Source organism: Bufo gargarizans, chromosome 9 (assembly GCF_014858855.1).
Source record: "Bufo gargarizans isolate SCDJY-AF-19 chromosome 9, ASM1485885v1, whole genome shotgun sequence".
In the NCBI taxonomy this organism is placed as follows: domain Eukaryota; kingdom Metazoa; phylum Chordata; class Amphibia; order Anura; family Bufonidae; genus Bufo; species Bufo gargarizans.
The window spans coordinates 52,244,163-52,262,973 of NC_058088.1; the positions used below are offsets into that span (position 1 = coordinate 52,244,163).

The window sequence follows — 18,811 nt, forward strand, 5'->3', positions numbered from 1 at the left end:
TGATCGGTCATTTTGGTTTTCTCGTTATTACTGCGGACCTGTAGATTTATTTTATTATCCATTATTGTGTAGCAATATATTCCAGACTGCCCCCTCTCTTCTACATAACTACCTAAGTGTCAGTCTTCACTGCAGTTATGAACCAGGAAGATCAGGATAACAGAACGATAGGCCCTTTCTCTGTCACCTCCACCCTGGTCAGAATGTTAATGTGATTTCAATCCCTTCTGACTATTTGCTGCAGGAGTTCATTAACCTCCCGCTTCAGGTTAGTTCACTTCGGGGCGCAGAGGTTCGATACGGGACCGGCGCAGGAATCGTACCCACACAGAGCGATCGGCTCCTTTAGGAGCAGCTCCACCTAATGTCATGGGGAGCAGCGGGCTCTGTTATATTGCGGACAGTCCGCTGCCCGAGCCGCCTGTCAGGTAAGTTCCGGTAAATGCAGGATTTCATGCAGATCGCGGGGACGTCTCCGTAGGGCCCGGGGCCTCAGCTGGAAGCCTCTCTGCATAATAGATTACTAGAGCAATGAGAGACGCCATATTGGTCACAGGTTTCCATTTCTGGAACAAAACAAAGGTCACCTTGTAGTCGACTCCTCTCGGCGCAAACGACGAACGCCATAGAGACGCAGATGAACAAGTGGCGGGAGAAAGAGAAATTCTGTGCGTCTGTAGTGGGGGCCCAGACTGAGACCCCAGCACAACGTTACCGGGTATGGGGGTCACTTACACAGGGAAGCCGATCCATCACACATGTCATTGGGGCCCTCTAGTAATAAGAGTGCTGGGGACTAGAGGGGCCCCCTGGGCATGAGGGCCCATGTGCAGCTGTAAGCTTTGCAGCAGCGGTGTGGCTTCCATGTCCTGAGCCCCCTGTATGTGTATATACTGATGAGGGGTTATATACAACCTATATACAGTCATTATATTAGTGAGAGTCTAGTAGATACATTGTAACAAACCCTCAGCACAAGGCAGGGCTTCCATGTCCTGAGCCCCCTGTATGACTCTGTATATACTGATGAGCGGTTATATACAACCTATATACAGAGTAATATACAGTCATTATAATAGTGAGAGTCTAGTAGATACATTGTAACAAACCCTCAGCACAAGGCAGGGCTTCCATGTCCTGAGCCCCCGATATGATTATACACATCCCTGTATATACTGAAGAGAGGTTATATACACAATATGTATCCACTGTAATATATACTTATATTAGTGAGTCATTCCAGATACATTGTAACAAACCCTCAGCACAAGGCAGGGCTTCCATGTCCTGAGCCCCCGATATGATTATACACATCCCTGTATATACTGAAGAGAGGTTATATACACAATATGTATCCACTGTAATATATACTTATATTAGTGAGTCATTCCAGATACATTGTAACAAACCCTCAGCACAAGGCAGGGCTTCCATGTCCTGAGCCCCCGATATGATTATACACATCCCTGTATATACTGAAGAGAGGTTATATACACAAAATGTATCCACTGTAATATATACTTATATTAGTGAGTCATTCCAGATACATTGTAACAAACCCTCAGCAGAGAGAAATGCTGAGTCAGGATAGATTTTCTGATTATAATTGTACATAATAAAATCTCCATTCACTGACAGCAAGTAGAGAATTTAAAAATGGTGAAGAATTAAAGCACAAACTAAATTAGAAAGTTACAGAACTTTTTATGATGCCATAACCCAAATAATGAAGGGAATCCGTGAATTACTGAAGTGGATCCGTAAACAGCAGGTGGTGCTCGCCGGCCACTTACCTGCGTTAGAGTTGAGTTCTTCGTTCTCGGACTCCGTCCCGTTCTGGCTGCCACTCCCGTGAAGGCTGCTTATAGCCATCAGCTTCATCTTCTGGAGTTTCATGGCCTCCGCCATCGCCGCTGCGGTGAGCCCTGAGGGAAGAGAGGAAACAGTCATCAGGCAGGAGGTCGCATCATCTGCAGAGCGGGAGCGACTACTGCACAGCTCCAGAAAACGAGCACGCGGCTGACTGCAGCTCTAGATGTGACTGGAGTACCATACATGCCGTGCTCCACTGCCCTCCTAGAAGTCTAAGCCATACAACCCTCCCTATCTAATAATCCTCACAGCTGAGGGTTTGTTACAATTGTATCCTCTGTAAGCAGCACAAATCTCTCTCCTGTCCCGATAGGCTGTTACAATGTATCAGTGCAGATAAATCTCATCAGCATTAACTACAAAGCTCCCAGAGGATTTTCTTGACTGGAAAAAACTGTAGCAAACATTCAGCTGTGAGAAGTCTCAGGTCAGGATGGGCGTTTCTAGCTTATAAAAAGAAAAAAGCACTAATATTCTCATTCACTGAGAGCAAGCAGAGATCTTACAACAGTTAAGAATTGAAACAAAATGTATTAGAAAGTGGTAGAACTTTTGGTGGCACAATGATGAAGCTTTATTTACAGGAGACTGGCCCTTTAAATCCGCTACAGACTGAGCCCTTTATCAAGATAACAACTTAATTATTCGAAGTGTGTGTGTGTGTGCGCGCGCGCGCGCTCTCGTCCTCATCTCTTTATGAAGACAGAAACTGGATCGGTCTCTGGGAAAGTCCTCCATCACTGGTGACAATGGGGTCATGACTCTGCTGACCCGTACACCAGGTACTACAACCCCCCCCAGCTCCAGTGATTTCAAAATGTAGATTCTACGTCTCTAGAACCTTGCCAACAAATTCTCACCGCTCAGAGGTTTTGGGAAAGCTGGGTGACATCCTGAAGTGGAGGCCAAACTTTTACATGGGCGAGTATTCCGCGCGGGTGCGATGCGTGAGTTGAACGCATTGCACCCGCACTGAATCCTGACCCATTCATTTCTATGGGGCTGTTCACATGAGCGGTGATTTTCATGCATCACTTATGCGTTGCGTGAAAATCGCAGCATGTTCTATATTCTGCGTTTTTCACGTAACGCAGGCCCCATAGAAATGAATGGGGTTGCGTGAAAATCGCAAGCATCCGCAAGCAAGTGCGGATGCGGTGCGATTTTCACGCATGGGTTCTAGATGACAGTCTATTCACTGTATTATTTTCCCTTATAACATGGTTATAAGGGAAAATAATAGCATTCTGAATACAGAATGCATAGTACAATAGCGCTGGAGGGGTTAAAAAAATAAAAAAGTTAACTCACCTTCTCCTCTTGATCGCGTAGTTCCCGGTCTGTTCTTTACTAGCTGTGGGCTAAATGACCTGTGGTGATGGACCATGTGATTGTAGCATGTGATCTGACATCACCACAGGTCCTTTAGCCCACAGCTAGTAAAGAACAGACCGGTAACTACGCGATCAAGAGGAGAAGGTGAGTTAACTTTTTTATTTTTTTAACCCCTCCAGCGCTATTGTACTATGCATCCTGTATTCAGAATGCTATTATTTTCCCTTATAACCATGTTATAAGGGAAAATAATACAATCTTCAGAACATCAATCCCAAACCCGAACTTCTGTGAAGAAGTTTGGGTTTGGGTACCAAACATGCGCGATTTTTCTCACGCGAGTGCAAAACGCATTACAAAGTTTTGCACTTGCGCGGAAAAATCGTGCATTTTCCCGCAACGCACCCGCCTCTTATCCGGGCAAAAAACATGACGCCCGTGTGAAAGAGGCCTTAGGCCCCTTTCACACGGGCGAGTATTCCGTGCGGTTGCGATGCGTAAGTTGAACGTATTGCACCCGCACTGAATCCTGACCCATTAATTTCTATGGGGCTGTGCACATGAGCGGAGATTTTCACGCATCACTTGTGCGTTGAGTGAAAATCGCAGCATGCTCTATATTGTCCGATTTTCACGCGACGCAGGCCCCATAGAAGTGAATGGGAAGCGTAAAAATCGCAAGCAAGTACGGATGCGGTGCGATTTTCATGCACGGTTGCTAGGAGACGATCGGGATGGAGACCCGATCATTATTATTTTCCCTCATAACATGGTTATAAGGGAAAATAATAGCATTCTAAATACAGAATGCATAGTACAATAGCGCTGGAAGGGTTAAATAAAAATAAAAAAAAATTTAACTCACCTTGGTCCACTTGATCGCGAAGCCCGGCATCTCCTTGTGTCTCCTCTGCGCTGAACAGGACCTGGGGTGAGCTGCTGCATTAAATAGAGGTTAAGGACCTTTGATGACGTCCCTCCGGTCATCACATGGTCTTTTACCATGGTGAATCACCATGGTAAAAGATCATGTGACGTACCATGTGATGACCGGAGTGACGTCATCAAAGGTCCTTAACCTCTATTTAATGCTCACCCCAGGTCCTGTTCAGCAGAGGAGACACAAGGAGATGCCGGGCTTCGCGATCAAGTGGACTAAGGTGAGTTAAATTATTTTTTTATTTATTTTAACCCCTCTAGCGCTGGTTTACTATGCATTCTGTATTCAGAATGCTATTATTTTCCCTTATAACCATGTTATAAGAGAAAATAATACAATCTTCAGAACATCAATCCCAAGCCCGAACTTCTGTGAAGAAGTTCGGGTTTGGGTACCAAACATGCGCGATTTTTCTCACGCGAGTGCAACGCATGACAATGTTTTGCACTCGCGCGGAAAAATAGCGCATTTTCCCGCAACGCACCCGCCTCTTATCCGGGCAAAAAACTGACGCCCGTGTGAAAGAGGCCTTAGGCCTCTTTCACACGGGCGTCCTGGATTTGCTCTGGATGCGTCGCGTGTGCATTGCGGGAAACCCGCGCGAGTGTGCACGCAATTTCAGTCAGTTTTGACTGCAATTGCGTTGTTTAGTTTTTGCCGCGCGAGTGCAATGCATTTTGCACACGTGTGATAAAAAACTGAATGTGGTATCAAGACCCAAACGTCTTCACTGAAGTTCGGGTTTGGGTTCGGTGTTGTGTAGATTGTATTATTTTCCCTTAAACCAGGGTTATAAAGGAAAACAATAGCATTCTGAATACAGTTAGTAAAATGTGCCTTGAGGGGTTACATTGTTTTTATTAACTCACCTCATCCACTTGATCGCGCAGCCGGCATCGTCTTCTTGCTTCTTCTTTCAGGACCTGCAAAAGGACCTTCCATCTTCATTCAGCAGGACCTGTGCTGACGTCACCACGTGGTGAGCGCGATGACATCATCAAAGGTCCTGAAAATAATAAAATCTACACAACTCCGGACCCAAACCTGAACTTCAGTGAAGAAGTCCGGGTTCGGGTCTGGATAACACATTCAGTTTTTTATCATGCGTGTGCAAAATGCATTGCACTCGCGCAGAAAAAACTGAACAACGCAACGCAATCGCAGTCAAAACTGACTGAAATTGCCTGCGCACTCGCCTGGGTTATCCCACAATGCACACGCGACGCATCCGGAGCAAATCCGGGACGCCCTGTGACAGAGGCCTTACTGTTTCATTTTTGTTTCTCTTTGTGTTTGTTTCATTTTTGATTCTTTTAACCCTTTCTTTTCTCTGCCACTTCCCGCGTTCCCCATGTTCACCTCTTAAACCTCGGTGACTTGTCCAATTGTCTCGCTAGGACAGTTTTTATGGTTTTTCCCTTTGTCTTAAAGAAAGTTGCAAGGTTGAGATAAAAAAGGCTGGAGATGAAAGGGGACGCGCACATCTGCCTTTTCATCTCGCTCGGATCCGTTTGGCACGGTTTTATTTCACTTTTACTTGAGAAAATGACTGAGGTGAATTGGCGCAGTGATTCTTGCTATTAACGGCGTGGCGATGGCGGCAGATTCCATGAGCCATCGAAGGAAGACAATGTACATTACTGTTCTGGTGCTGGGTGATGGCGGCCATTGTGTCGCCACAGACCCTGCATTGTGATCTGCGCCATTCTTAACCGCACAGAGTGGTTACTGTCCCATATTTCTGGAATTCTATTTAAGAACCAGGAGGCTCAGAATGAACACTATAACCCCAGACAGAGGGAGGCTGCAGTGCATTACACAGTAAGGCCTCATGCACACGACCGTTGTGTGCATCCGTGTCCGTTGTTCCGTTTTCCGTGTTTTTCTGCGGACCCATTGACTTTCAATGGGTCTGTTGAAAAATCGGAAAATGCACCGTTTGTCATCCGCGTCCGTGATCCGTGTTTCCAGTCCGTCAAAAAAATATGACCTGTCCTATTTTTTGGATTCAAGTCAATGGGTCCGTGAAAAAACACGGAGGCACACAAGATTGTCATCCGCGTCCGTGATCCGTGTCCATTTTTTTCCTCTCATTTTCAAGGCAAACTTGACTTAGATTTTTTATTCACTTTTCTTGGTCTGGTGATCCTCTAAAAATCAAGGAAGACACACGGGAAAAAAAACAGACACAGATCACTGAACAACGGAACCCCGTTTTGCGGACCATGAAAAAATACTGTCGTGTGCATGAGGCCTAAACCATGGGATTCTCTGCTGCATTTTGGGCTGAGGGTCCACGGAATATCGGTTTTTCCAATACAAACTTATAATACTGGTGTCTTCTTATGCGGTAGAAGGGCTTCGGGCCCCCTATGACACCAGGGCCCCGGTGCTACGGCTGCGTGCTCCCCTATAAGAGTTCAGCAATGATGATATTAGTGCTGATACTTGTGACAGTTCTGCCATCTCCCTGTATTCTGAATAACAGTGTGTGTGGCCGTTTAATAGACGCGGCTGATGTCCGCGAGTAATGATTGCCGCAGCGAACGCCGGTTCCATATTAAATTCATCAGCGTTCATTTAAAGTTGGCAACGTCGGGACCTCAACCAGGAAAAGAGGGGGGCAGTAATTCTTCCCAAAACACCACAAGCGGCGAACGCTCGTAATTCAGTGAAAAATGTCCGATAATTTATAATGCTGGGGGAACAATGGCTTCAAGGAAATCTTAATGTAAATTCTTTAAGACGAGGTCCTAACCCCATCAGCACTGCGACGCCCCATACATCATCATGGGGGGGCAAAGAATCTGGAAATCTGAGCCACACTTAAAGGGGAAGTCCACCAAAGACCTGAGAGGAAGAGGTGAGAAGACTGGGATCTGATCTGATACATTATTACAGTCTTCTGCTGACCTGAGCTGATACATTATTACAGTCTTCTGCTGATCTGATCTGATACATTGTTACAGTCTTCTGCCGATCTGATACATTATTACAGTCTTCTGCTGATCTGAGCTGATACATTATTACAGTCTTCTGCTGATCTGAGCTGATACATTATTACAGTCTTCTGCTGATCTGAGCTGATACATTATTACAGTCTTCTGCTGACCTGAGCTGATACATTATTACAGTCTTCTGCTGATCTGATCTGATACATTATTACAGTCTTCTGCTGATCTGAGCTGATACATTATTACAGTCTTCTGCTGATCTGATACATTGTTACAGTCTTCTGCTGATCTGATCTGATACATTGTTACAGTCTTCTGCCGATCTGATACATTATTACAGTCTTCTGCTAATATGATACATTATTACAGTCTTCTGCTGATCTGAGCTGATACATTATTACAGTCTCCTGCTGATCTGATCTGGTACATTATTACAGTCTCCTGCTGATCTGATACATTATTACAGTCTCCTGCTGATCTGATCTGATACATTATTACAGTCTTCTGCTGATCTGATACATTATTACAGTCTTCTGCTGATCTGAGCTGATACATTATTACAGTCTTCTGCTGATATGATACATTATTACAGTCTTCTGCTGATCTGATACATTATTACAGTCTCCTGCTGATCTGAGCTGATACATTATTACAGTCTTCTGCTGATCTGATACATTATTACAGTCTTCTGCTGATATGATACATTATTACAGTCTTCTGCTGATCTGATACATTATTACAGTCTTCTGCTGATCTGAGCTGATACATTATTACAGTCTTCTGCTAATCTGATACATTGTTACAGTCTTCTGCTAATCTGATACATTATTACAGTCTTCTGCTAATATGATACATTATTACAGTCTTCTGCTGATCTGATACATTATTACAGTCTTCTGCTAATATGATACATTATTACAGTCTTCTGCCGATCTGATACATTATTACAGTCTCCTGCTGATCTGAGCTGATACATTATTACAGTCTTCTGCTGATCTGATCTGATACATTGTTACAGTCTTCTGCTGATCTGATACATTATTACAGTCTTCTGCTGATATAATACATTATTAGTCTTCTGCTAATATGACACATTGTTACAGTCTTCTGCTAATCTGATACATTGTTACAGTCTTCTGTTAATCTGATACATTGTTACAGTCTTCTGCTGATCTGATACATTGTTACAGTCTTCTGCTGTCCTGAGTTGATACATTATTACAGTCTTCTGCTGATATGATACATTGTTACAGTCTTCTGCTGTCCTGAGCTGATACATTATTACAGTCCCGGTTGTCCTGCAATATTCTGCTATACAGGAGCAGTAACAGGAATCGCTGGAATCACAAATCTGTGGGGAAACTGGGCAGAAAGTGTTCAGCTTCCCTGCAGTGCCCCCACAGGAGAGAAGATGCATTACACAGGGTCCATTCTCATCCATTGGTATGAACTTCTGGGGAATTTTTTATTTTTTTTTAACTATTCAGTTTATGATATTATTCCAGCGCTGAAATTATTATTTTTTTAAATGTAAAATTTTCTTAGAAAAATAACAAAGATGCAACAAAAAAAGGGGTTCCTGTATTATTTGGGGAGAGGAGACTTTGCTCAACTAAAGGGCTAGGCCCCTCCCCTCTGGGCAATCAAGACCTCATTTGCATAAATAACAGAAGTCTTTTTTTTCTTGGCTGATTTTCACCAGACAGAAATCATTTTACTCAGAAGGATCAACCCTAAGCTGCTCTGATGAACAGAAGCTAAATCCTGCACCTCCATCGCACGTCGCCATCTAATCGGCGTAATTCTGGACTCTCCGCTCTCGCACACAGACATTGATGACATTTCTCAATCTGTGTTTTCCAGAATAAACTCGGGAGGTCCATAAAACAAAACAATCAGTAACATTTTCAGATGTAATCTCCATTATGGAAATATAAAGTTCTGCCTCATCTGCTAGATTGGTCTGAGCGCAGATTGATGGCGTCCTCGTTACATTATTAATACTGGTGCTCCTATAAGTGGCCGGGGCACCCGGGGATCGCGCCATCTGCCATCCGCACCAGACTCTTCTCTGAGTAAACAGACACTTTACTCTAGAAAATATAAAAAACCAAGGACGGAAAAGGGATTTAAAAAAACAAGCAATTTACAGACGTGTGAAGAAAAAGAGGAAAAACTCATCATCACACGTCTGAGATAGAAGAACCGGAACCTCAAATAGAATACAATATCTCCCCCAAATATAACCCTGTGCATACATTACTGATCCTGTATTATACTCCAGAGCTGCACTCACTATTCTGCTGGTGCAGTCACTGTGTACATACATTACTTATCCTGTACTGATCCTGAGTTACATCCTGTATTATACTCCAGAGCTGCACTCACTATTCTGCTGGTGCAGTCACTGTGTACATACATTACTTATCCTTTACTGATCCTGAGTTACATCCTGTATTATACTCCAGAGCTGCACTCACTATTCTGCTGGTGCAGTCACTGTGTACATACATTACTTATCCTGTACTGATCCTGAGTTACATCCTGTATTATACTCCAGAGCTGCACTCACTATTCTGCTGGTGCAGTCACTGTGCACATACATTACTTATCCTGTACTGATCCTGAGTTACATCCTGTAGTATACTCCAGAGCTGCACTCACTATTCTGCTGGTGCAGTCACTGTGTACATACATTACCTATCCTGTACTGATCCTGAGTTACAGCCTGTAGTGTATTATACTCCAGAGCTGCACTCACTATTCTGCTGGTGCAGTCACTGTCTACATACATTACTTTTCCTGTACGATCCTGAGTTACATCCTGTATTATACTCCAGAGCTGCACTCACTATTCTGCTGGTGCAGTCACTGTGTACATACATTACTTATCCTGTACTGATCCTGAGTTACAGCCTGTAGTGTATTATACTCCAGAGCTGCACTCACTATTCTGCTGGTGCAGTCACTGTGTACATACATTACTTTTCCTGTACGATCCTGAGTTACATCCTGTATTATACTCCAGAGCTGCACTCACTATTCTGCTGGTGCAGTCACTGTGTACATACATTACTTATCCTGTACTGATCCTGAGTTACAGCCTGTATTATACTCCAGAGCTGCACTCACTATTCTGCTGGTGCAGTCACTGTCTACATACATTACTTATCCTGTACTGATCCTGAGTTACATCCTGTATTATACTCCAGAGCTGCACTCACTATTCTGCTGGTGCAGTCACTGTGTACATACATTACTTATCCTGTACTGATCCTCAGTCACATCCTGTATTATACTCCAGAGCTGCACTCACTATTCTGCTGGTGCAGATACTATGTACATACATTACTTATCCTGTACTGATCCTGAGTTACATCCTGTATTATACCCCAGAGCTGCACTCACTATTCTGCTGGTGCAGTCACTGTGTGCATACATTACTTATCCTGTACTGATCCTGTGTTATACTCCAGAGCTGCACTCACTATTCTGCTGGTGCAGTCACTGTGTGCATACATTACATTACTTATGCTGTACTGATCCTGTGTTATACTCCAGAGCTGCACTCACTATTCTGCTGGTGGAGTCACTAACATATTTATATACACACACATATCCTTTATTATACTCCAGAGCATCGCTCCCTATTCTCCAGCAAAACAGCTGCAACCTCTCTCCATTCCCGGCTTGTTCAGGGTCTGTATTGCTCTGGTGAGGTCAGTACAGGAGGAGGAATCAGTTTGGACAGATTTTAACAGTACAATGAAAATTTGGTTAATTTTATATTTTGGAGCCATAGAAAGAAATTCCACAGCTGCTACAGTCATGATACAAGCCCTAGAGATGAAAGTGTTAACCGTCCGGAAGCTCCTGAAATGTTCTAAGGAGGTCTTTACAGGACGAGATCACCCCCCCCCCCATCCCCCGATTTGTCCCTCAACACAGGAATAGGCCCCCGTTCATAACCCCCGATTCGTCCCTCTTTACAGGACAAGGTCACCCCCCCCATCACCCAATTCATCCCTCTTTACAGGACAAGGTCACCCCCCATCCCTCCCTCTATACAGGACAAGGCCCCCCTCCCATCCCCCGATTCGTCCCTCTTTACAGGACGAGGCCCCCCTCCTATTCCCCGATTATTCCCGCTGTCTCCCTGCTCCAGTCTCCTCATCTGAGACATGGAGGACAGAAGGTATAACTCGGGCCCCGGACACATCAGAGGAGAGGGGACTGTGACCGGACCTGAGGCGTCTCTTATAATGTCCGGCCGTAATAATCCGACGTAATCACAAACTGAAATAAGACGGGATGAGGAATGATTGGTACCCTGCAGGGTCCTCACCCCCGGGCCCCCAACACTAGGATACCTACATATAGGACACCCCCTCTTATCAGGGAGGCTGCGCCCCAGATCTGAAGGACACCTTAACCTACCGACTTCCGCACCCACCTATGTCTGGGGAGGAAGCAGGGTGGGAGATTGGGTGCAATGCAAACTGGTTCCCATCCAGGAGTCTGCATACAGTGCAACCCAAAAGTTAGTGAACCCTTCCTAATGGCCTGGATTTCTGCACTAATCAGATGTGGTCTGGTTGTCACAATGTAACCAATGACACAAGTTCTGTACTGCGCATGTGTGTTATTAGGTATCCACAGAGCAGGGAGAAAAGTAAGTGAACCCTTATAGATCTGTCACCTCCACCAACTTCCTGCAGTTACAGCTGATTTGCACAAAGCTGAAGAAGAATGTGTGGGGTTCGGATAAGCGGGCGCAGGACAGAGGCAAAATACAAGTTCCTAATTCCAACTTCAGGGCTTATTCACACATGGTGCCAAAAACAAAACGTCACTTTTGCAGTGTCGGTGTTACCTCACACCCAATGGCAAGTTAACAAAACAAAAGTCACCTTGGTGGCAGTTCTGCCTCAGAAAGTCCAAATACAGGCTTTAGGCGGCCTGTTCCCCGGACACACGGGTCTCCGCTCTCCAGCCCAGCACACAGATCTCCTGAGCTCCACTGTCAGACGGAGGTGATCCTCTCCACCGGGCAAAACCAAGCCTGGAACGTGAGGCGTAGTCACCCACCCAGCACTTTGACTACTCCCAGTAAGAGCCGTCCCGGATCAGCTATTACAGGCATGCTAAGTGCCAAGGTGTCAAACAGCAACTGCTGCTGACTCATAAAACCGCCTCCTACTACTCGAGGCCAGGAACCACGGTGACACGTACCTATCATCCACGAGGATTCCTTGTACCTTCTTAACAATGTTAGACCATTCCTCCTGCAAATGTGTTTCAGACCATCAGTGTGCATTATATATATATATATATATATATATATATACTGTAAAACGGAAGCCATCCATGTGCCTTCCGCAATTTGCGTAACGGAACGGGCAGCCCATTGTAGAAATGCCCATTTTTGTCCACAAAACGGATGTTATATTTTTTTTGCGGGGCCACGGAACGGAGATCTTTTGTGGCCCTATTGAAGTGAATGGGTCCGCATCCGAGCTGCAAAAACTGCGGACCAGAACAACGGCCGCGTGCATGAGGCCTAAGGAGGTGAAATTCCTTCCATCCAAAGTAGAATGAAAACTTCTGAAACTATCCTCGGGTCTTTCATGTGTGTTTGGCACCAACGAGAAGATCTAGGTCTAGAAACGCTCTAAGACGCCACTTACCGGGTCCGATGGGGGCAGCGACTGCTGATATTCGGGACGACCAGTGCTCATATAAAGAGCCTTTTACACGGCTGATCCAAAACGAAAGCTCCCGGTTCTCCCTCCTGCGTTCCCCTTGCACACTGTCAGCAGCGTATCTCCTGTCTGCACCGACGATCTGCTGCCGACACCCAAACGGAAGCGACTTCACACAGGCCAGTGATGGGGAACGAGTGCTCACAGGACCTTTCATTGCTGATCCTGGCCAAGAAGGGAGCAAACCATTCAGTCCCGATAATTCCCTGCTGTATTCGCCTGGAGACGAGTGATCCTATGGGGTGTACTACTCCACCCCAGACGGATTCATAGTTCTGCTGCCCAAAATCCATGAGTTTAGTGTCTGCATCAACATCTGCTCATTCATTGGGTGATCGGCAATTATCGGGCAGGAATGATATCCGAATCATCCCGTGTAATCAGACTGATGATTGCTACAATGTATCCGGTCTAGACATTCAGGCATCCTGGAGCCCAGACTGATACATTTTAGGCTCCATTCACAAGGAGGGCGTTATTCCCATTGTTTTTCTTCATTGTGGAACCAGAACAATGAAAATAACGGCAGCACCGGATCTGTCGCATTACAGACGCAAATGGCGCCCGAAGGTCTCTATTGATTAAATGTGGTCCATCAGGCTTTCATCAAGGACCTAACAGTACCTCAAATGTAGATGTGACCGAACCCTTAACGGATACACTGTAACAAAATCTCAGTACAGCAGAAGGATTTGTGATGATGGCACCTTTATGATCATCTGGATACAACTGTAACAAACCCTCAGCTGTGAGAGTGATTAGGTCAGGACTCTTTTCTCTCTAGATGAAGGCTCCCGTTCACTGACAACAAGCACAAATCTTAAAAATGTTGAAGAACAGAAACCTAAAATCTACGTGAAAGCTGCAGAACGTTTCATTCCATTTTCAGAGGGCCCCTATTAACCCCCCTGGCATTGCCCCCTGGTTACCCCCCCGATCAGCGGCGCCCTGGTTTCCATGCTCCCCGATGGGCGCCCCGAGAGCCATCTCTATATTTTCCCTAAATAAATTCTGTTTGTGAGACATTGATAAGAAATTGAGACGCGACTTTAAACAGTTATGTAAATGAGCGGTTGGCGAGCGCGGAGCAATTAAAGCGATTTGCCTTTTAAAGCGCTAGCCTCATTAGACTATAAATACCAGTCAATTGACTTTGTGTCTTCGCTTTTTTCATGTTATTGACACAAAAAAAAAAGTTTCATGAGAAAATTGCAGCCGCTTTTCTGTGCAGCTTGAAAGGAATTAATAGGAGCATTCAGCCCGAATGTTCATTAGCGAGAGAGGAGTCTGAGGCCGTAAATGGCAGCGGCGCTTTCTTCTCCTCCGCTCAGCGCAACATTCATTCAAGTACAGAAATTCATTATCACACCTCCTGATTACATAAAGTGGCATTTCAGCGCACTGATCTCTGACATGGCGGCTGAAGATTATATTACATCCACATCTAAGGCTCCCAGATAAAAGCTCCGAAAACTCAATCACGCCATTAACTATATAGGACGCCACCAGAAACCGAAGGGTTGTCACAAAGTTGCCGATAACAGATACATTTCTAACATTCAGGAGGCAGAACAAAGTCATCTAAGAATATACACGGTTCGTGGTCGCCATCAGTGGCATGTGTGTACAGACTGCGCCAATGTATACAAGACTCATCAGCAGCATCAAAGGCCCTCTGTCATGTTCTATCTATTTCACACTGTTCTCTACATTCAGGCAGCAGTGTAAAGAATGGAGGTCCTGAATAAAGTGATATATGTACATACAATGTATCCTCTGATCTACACCGCCATACAGTGTATTACATGGAGAAGGTTTAATAACCTGAAGATGTTTAAACTAAATTACAATGTACACCTCACGTCCCTGGATGTTGCTAGGAATAAAAACGTACTTTACACTGCTGCTTCTATCCAGATAGCTGGACAGTTACAAAAACAGAGGGAGGGTAGACTATAAATGATGGGGGTATTCCACTGCACCCTTTGTGTGTGTATATATAGGTGTATAACATCCAGCCTCTAGCCATGCAGTCTGCTATTACCACAGTGTATAACATCCAGCCTCTAGCCATGCAGTCTACCATTACCACAGTGTATAACATCCAGCCTCTAGCCATGCAGTCTACCATTACCACAGTGTATAACATCCAGCCTCTAGCCGTGCAGTCTACCATTACCACAGTGTATAACATCCAGCCTCTAGCCATGCAGTCTACCATTACCACAGGTGTATAACATCCAGCCTCTAGCCATGCAGTCTACCATTACCACAGTGTATAACATCCAGCCTCTAGCCATGCAGTCTACCATTACCACAGTGTATAACATCCAGCCTCTAGCCATGCAGTCTACCATTACCACAAGTGTATAACATCCAGCCTCTAGCCATGCAGTCTTCCATTACCACAGTGTATAACATCCATCCTCTAGCTGTGCAGTCTACCATTACCACAGTGTATAACATCCAGCCTCTAGCCATGCAGTCTACCATTACCACAGTGTATAACATCCAGCCTCTAGCCGTGCAGTCTACCATTACCACAGTGTATAACATCCAGCCTCTAGCCATGCAGTCTACCATTACCACAGTGTATAACATCCAGCATCTAGCCGTGCAGTCTACCATTACCACAGTGTATAACATCCAGCCTCTAGCCATGCAGTCTACCATTACCACAGTGTATAACATCCAGCCTCTAGCCATGCAGTCTACCATTACCACAGTGTATAACATCCAGCCTCTAGCCGTGCAGTCTACCATTACCACAGTGTATAACATCCAGCCTCTAGCCATGCAGTCTACCATTACCACAGTGTATAACATCCAGCCTCTAGCCATGCAGTCTACCATTACCACAGTGTATAACATCCATCCTCTAGCCGTGCTGTCTACCATTACCACAGTGTATAACATCCAGCCTCTAGCCGTGCAGTCTACCATTACCACAGTGTATAACATCCAGCCTCTAGCCGTGCAGTCTACCATTACCACAATGTATAACATCCAGCCTCTAGCCGTGCAGTCTACCATTACCACAGTGTATAAAATCCAGCCTCTAGCCATGCAGTCTACCATTACCACAATGTATAACATCCAGCCTCTAGCCATGCAGTCTACCATTACCACAGTGTATAACATCCAGCCTCTAGCTGTGCAGTCTACCATTACCACAATGTATAACATCCAGCCTCTAGCCGTGCAGTCTACCATTACCACAGTGTATAAAATCCAGCCTCTAGCCATGCAGTCTACCATTACCACAATGTATAACATCCAGCCTCTAGCCATGCAGTCTACCATTACCACAGTGTATAACATCCAGCCTCTAGCCATGCAGTCTACCATTACCACAGTGTATAAGGAGCAGAGGGGGGACCTCCCCAGAGGAGCAGAGGGGGGACCTCCCCAGAGGAGCAGAGGGGGGACCTCCCCAGAGGAGCAGAGGGGGGACCTTCCCAGAGGAGCAGAGGGGGGACCTTCCCAGAGGAGCAGAGGGGGGACCAGCTCCATATTAATGCTTATGGATGGAGGATGGGAGGTTATAAAGGCTCCTGGAGGTGGACTGTGGAGGGTAGAGGACTTCTCTCCATATAATGTATATACGGTATATAGATGATGGCGGTGTTCTTTTTAAATTGTGCCATTTCCATCGATTTAACACGAGAAGAGCAAGAAAAGAAAATCACTTGATCTTGGCTGCAGGAATAATATCTTACAAGCAATAATCCGAGGAGGCGATTAACATGCGGCTCTGGACAAAGCGCTCCTCGTTACCTTTCCGCTCTTGCACGCAGCCTCTCATTAGGCATACCTGCTAATTTGCAGCCAAAAGTCTCCTTGTGAGGACCTAAGTGGTGGGAGGAGAGGAGGCTGAGAGCAAACACTGAGGAGAGGGTAATTGATATGTACGAGGGCAAGATGAGAGCACTCCGGCCGGAGAGAAGGGGCCGCCGTGAAAGAGGCGAGAGGTAATTACCAGGAGGACGGCACAGAGGCGGATAAATGTACAGATCCATGGCATCTACACCCTCCGAGAACCACAAACACCAGCATCTCACTGCTGAGACTTGTAGTTCTGCAGAGGCTGAAGGCTACAGAGACCATTTAGATCAGGCATGTCCAAACTGCGGCCCTCCAGCTGTTGCAAAACTACAACTCCCAGCATGCCTGGATAGCTTACAGCTATTAGGGCATGCTGGGAATTGTAGTTTTGCAACAGCTGGAGGGCCGCAGTTTGGACATGCCTGATTTAGATCCATCAAACCCAGAAGGAGGCATGAAGCAAAGCTTGGACCCGATCCTGGATCGGGGAGGGGCAAGCATTGCATTTTATAATGTTCTGTAACAATCAAACAATTTTCAAGATCTCTGCTTTCTGTCAGTAAGTGGGAGAATTCTTGTGAGCATCCAGCAGGTCTTACAGCTGAGATTCTGGTACAATTGCTTCCAGTCTAGCACCAGGTCCCAGCAAACCAATAAACCACTGCCATTGGGTCAAGGATCAGCGGAAGATACTGGTGGGGGAAACTGAAGCAGAATGTAACGTGCATTTTTAACGTTTATTTCCCAGATTCTGAGTTACTTTTTTGAGGGGGGGGGGGGGGGGTCTGGATTTGACTGTTACGTAAATGACACCTCTTCTTCCCTCGTCTCCAAAAAACTGATGATAAAAGGGCTTAAAGACAAAGAAAGTCCTCCCAGCCATTGAGCAAATCCAACGGAAGTCGCAGCCGCTGTGAAAGGACGCGGGTTGGTGAGGGGGCGGTCGGGCAGAGCTCACTTCATGTAGTCCCCAAATTACCCCCTCCAGGGGCCACGCAGAGGATATAATTTTTCCTACTTGTTCCTGTTTGATATTAAATTGTATAGACGCAAGAATCAATCTTATTGAGATTTTCCCTTTAAATTGTTACAAATTAACTTTTGCCGTTTACTTCTCTAGTTTCACACAATTTAACTTAATACAGAATGGTGTAATTAGCAAATATCCTGCGTCCACCTGAAGAAAAGCTGTGAAGTCATGGCCGCCAGGGGTCTCACTTCCACCTGCTTTGGAAGTCAGGCAAGAGCCGTCCCTGGTAAAGACGGCAGAGAAACGGGGGGCGTCTCAGAGCTAGCGGAGGTCCGAAGCCCGACAGAAGCACCGTCTCCACACAGCTTTTGAAGAGCAGAGAAGCTCCTGTGTGTCATCACACTGGAGGTACTGGCCTCTGGCAGGCTGTTCCAGCATAGAATGCCGGGTATCAGCCGGACAAAAACCGCTGCACAATTCTCAGCAATGCCAGAGAGCTCCAGCAGATTGCCGCAACAGCCTGCCGGATCTTTTTACTGCTAGTGTGAAACTAGCCTAAGTCTGATGTCCTCCTCTTCAGCTTTCTGAGCTCCATAGAAGGAAACAAACATAGTGGGAAGTAAGGGAAGCGAGGTCACTGCATAGAGAACTGGTAGATTAAACAGAAGGGAGACGCCTCATGCTTGTGAGAGAAATGCATCTAGCTGTGCAAGTGAAACAGAGAACAACATGGCTGAGGAAGACATTAGGGAAGCCCAAAAAACACCTGTTCCTCCACAGTTCTGATTCTACAATGAAGCACAGCCATTCGGCAGACGCTTTAATAAATACGACTTGAGCTTCATATGACGGGGAATTTCTTGTCTTATCGTTGATTCACAATTAGCCGAGCGCTGGACATATTTCTCGGATACAACTTCACATCTAAATATTCAGCGATATACAAAATATTCTACAAAATCCTCTGTTCTGGCAGAAAAGTATCTGCCTCCATTTCTTCACTCGGAGATATTCTGTAGCTGGCGTTCCCGGGAGCCGCCGGCGGTATTGATGTCTGTGTGACGTGCAGTCAGCAGTGAGCACTTAACATCCCGCTCTTATTACGGCGATACTGCTGACTTTTATAGAGCGTGTGGCCACAGGACAAAGCTCA

The 18,811-nt window shown here is 45.6% G+C and overlaps 1 protein-coding gene across 5 annotated transcripts in view; it reads right to left on the minus strand.

Moving 5' to 3' along the window:
• Positions 1–18,811, minus strand: part of DACH2 (dachshund family transcription factor 2) — a 256,753-nt gene that overhangs the window by 102,009 nt on the left and 135,933 nt on the right. For all 5 annotated transcript variants that reach the window (XR_006391244.1, XM_044306204.1, XM_044306203.1 and 2 more), the window contains exon 3: positions 1,794–1,925. Coding sequence is in view for 4 of the 5 variants with exons in the window: in XM_044306204.1 (XP_044162139.1) it covers positions 1,794–1,925 (132 nt within the window). In the remaining variant the exon portion in view is untranslated. The remainder of the gene's footprint in view (positions 1–1,793; positions 1,926–18,811) is intronic.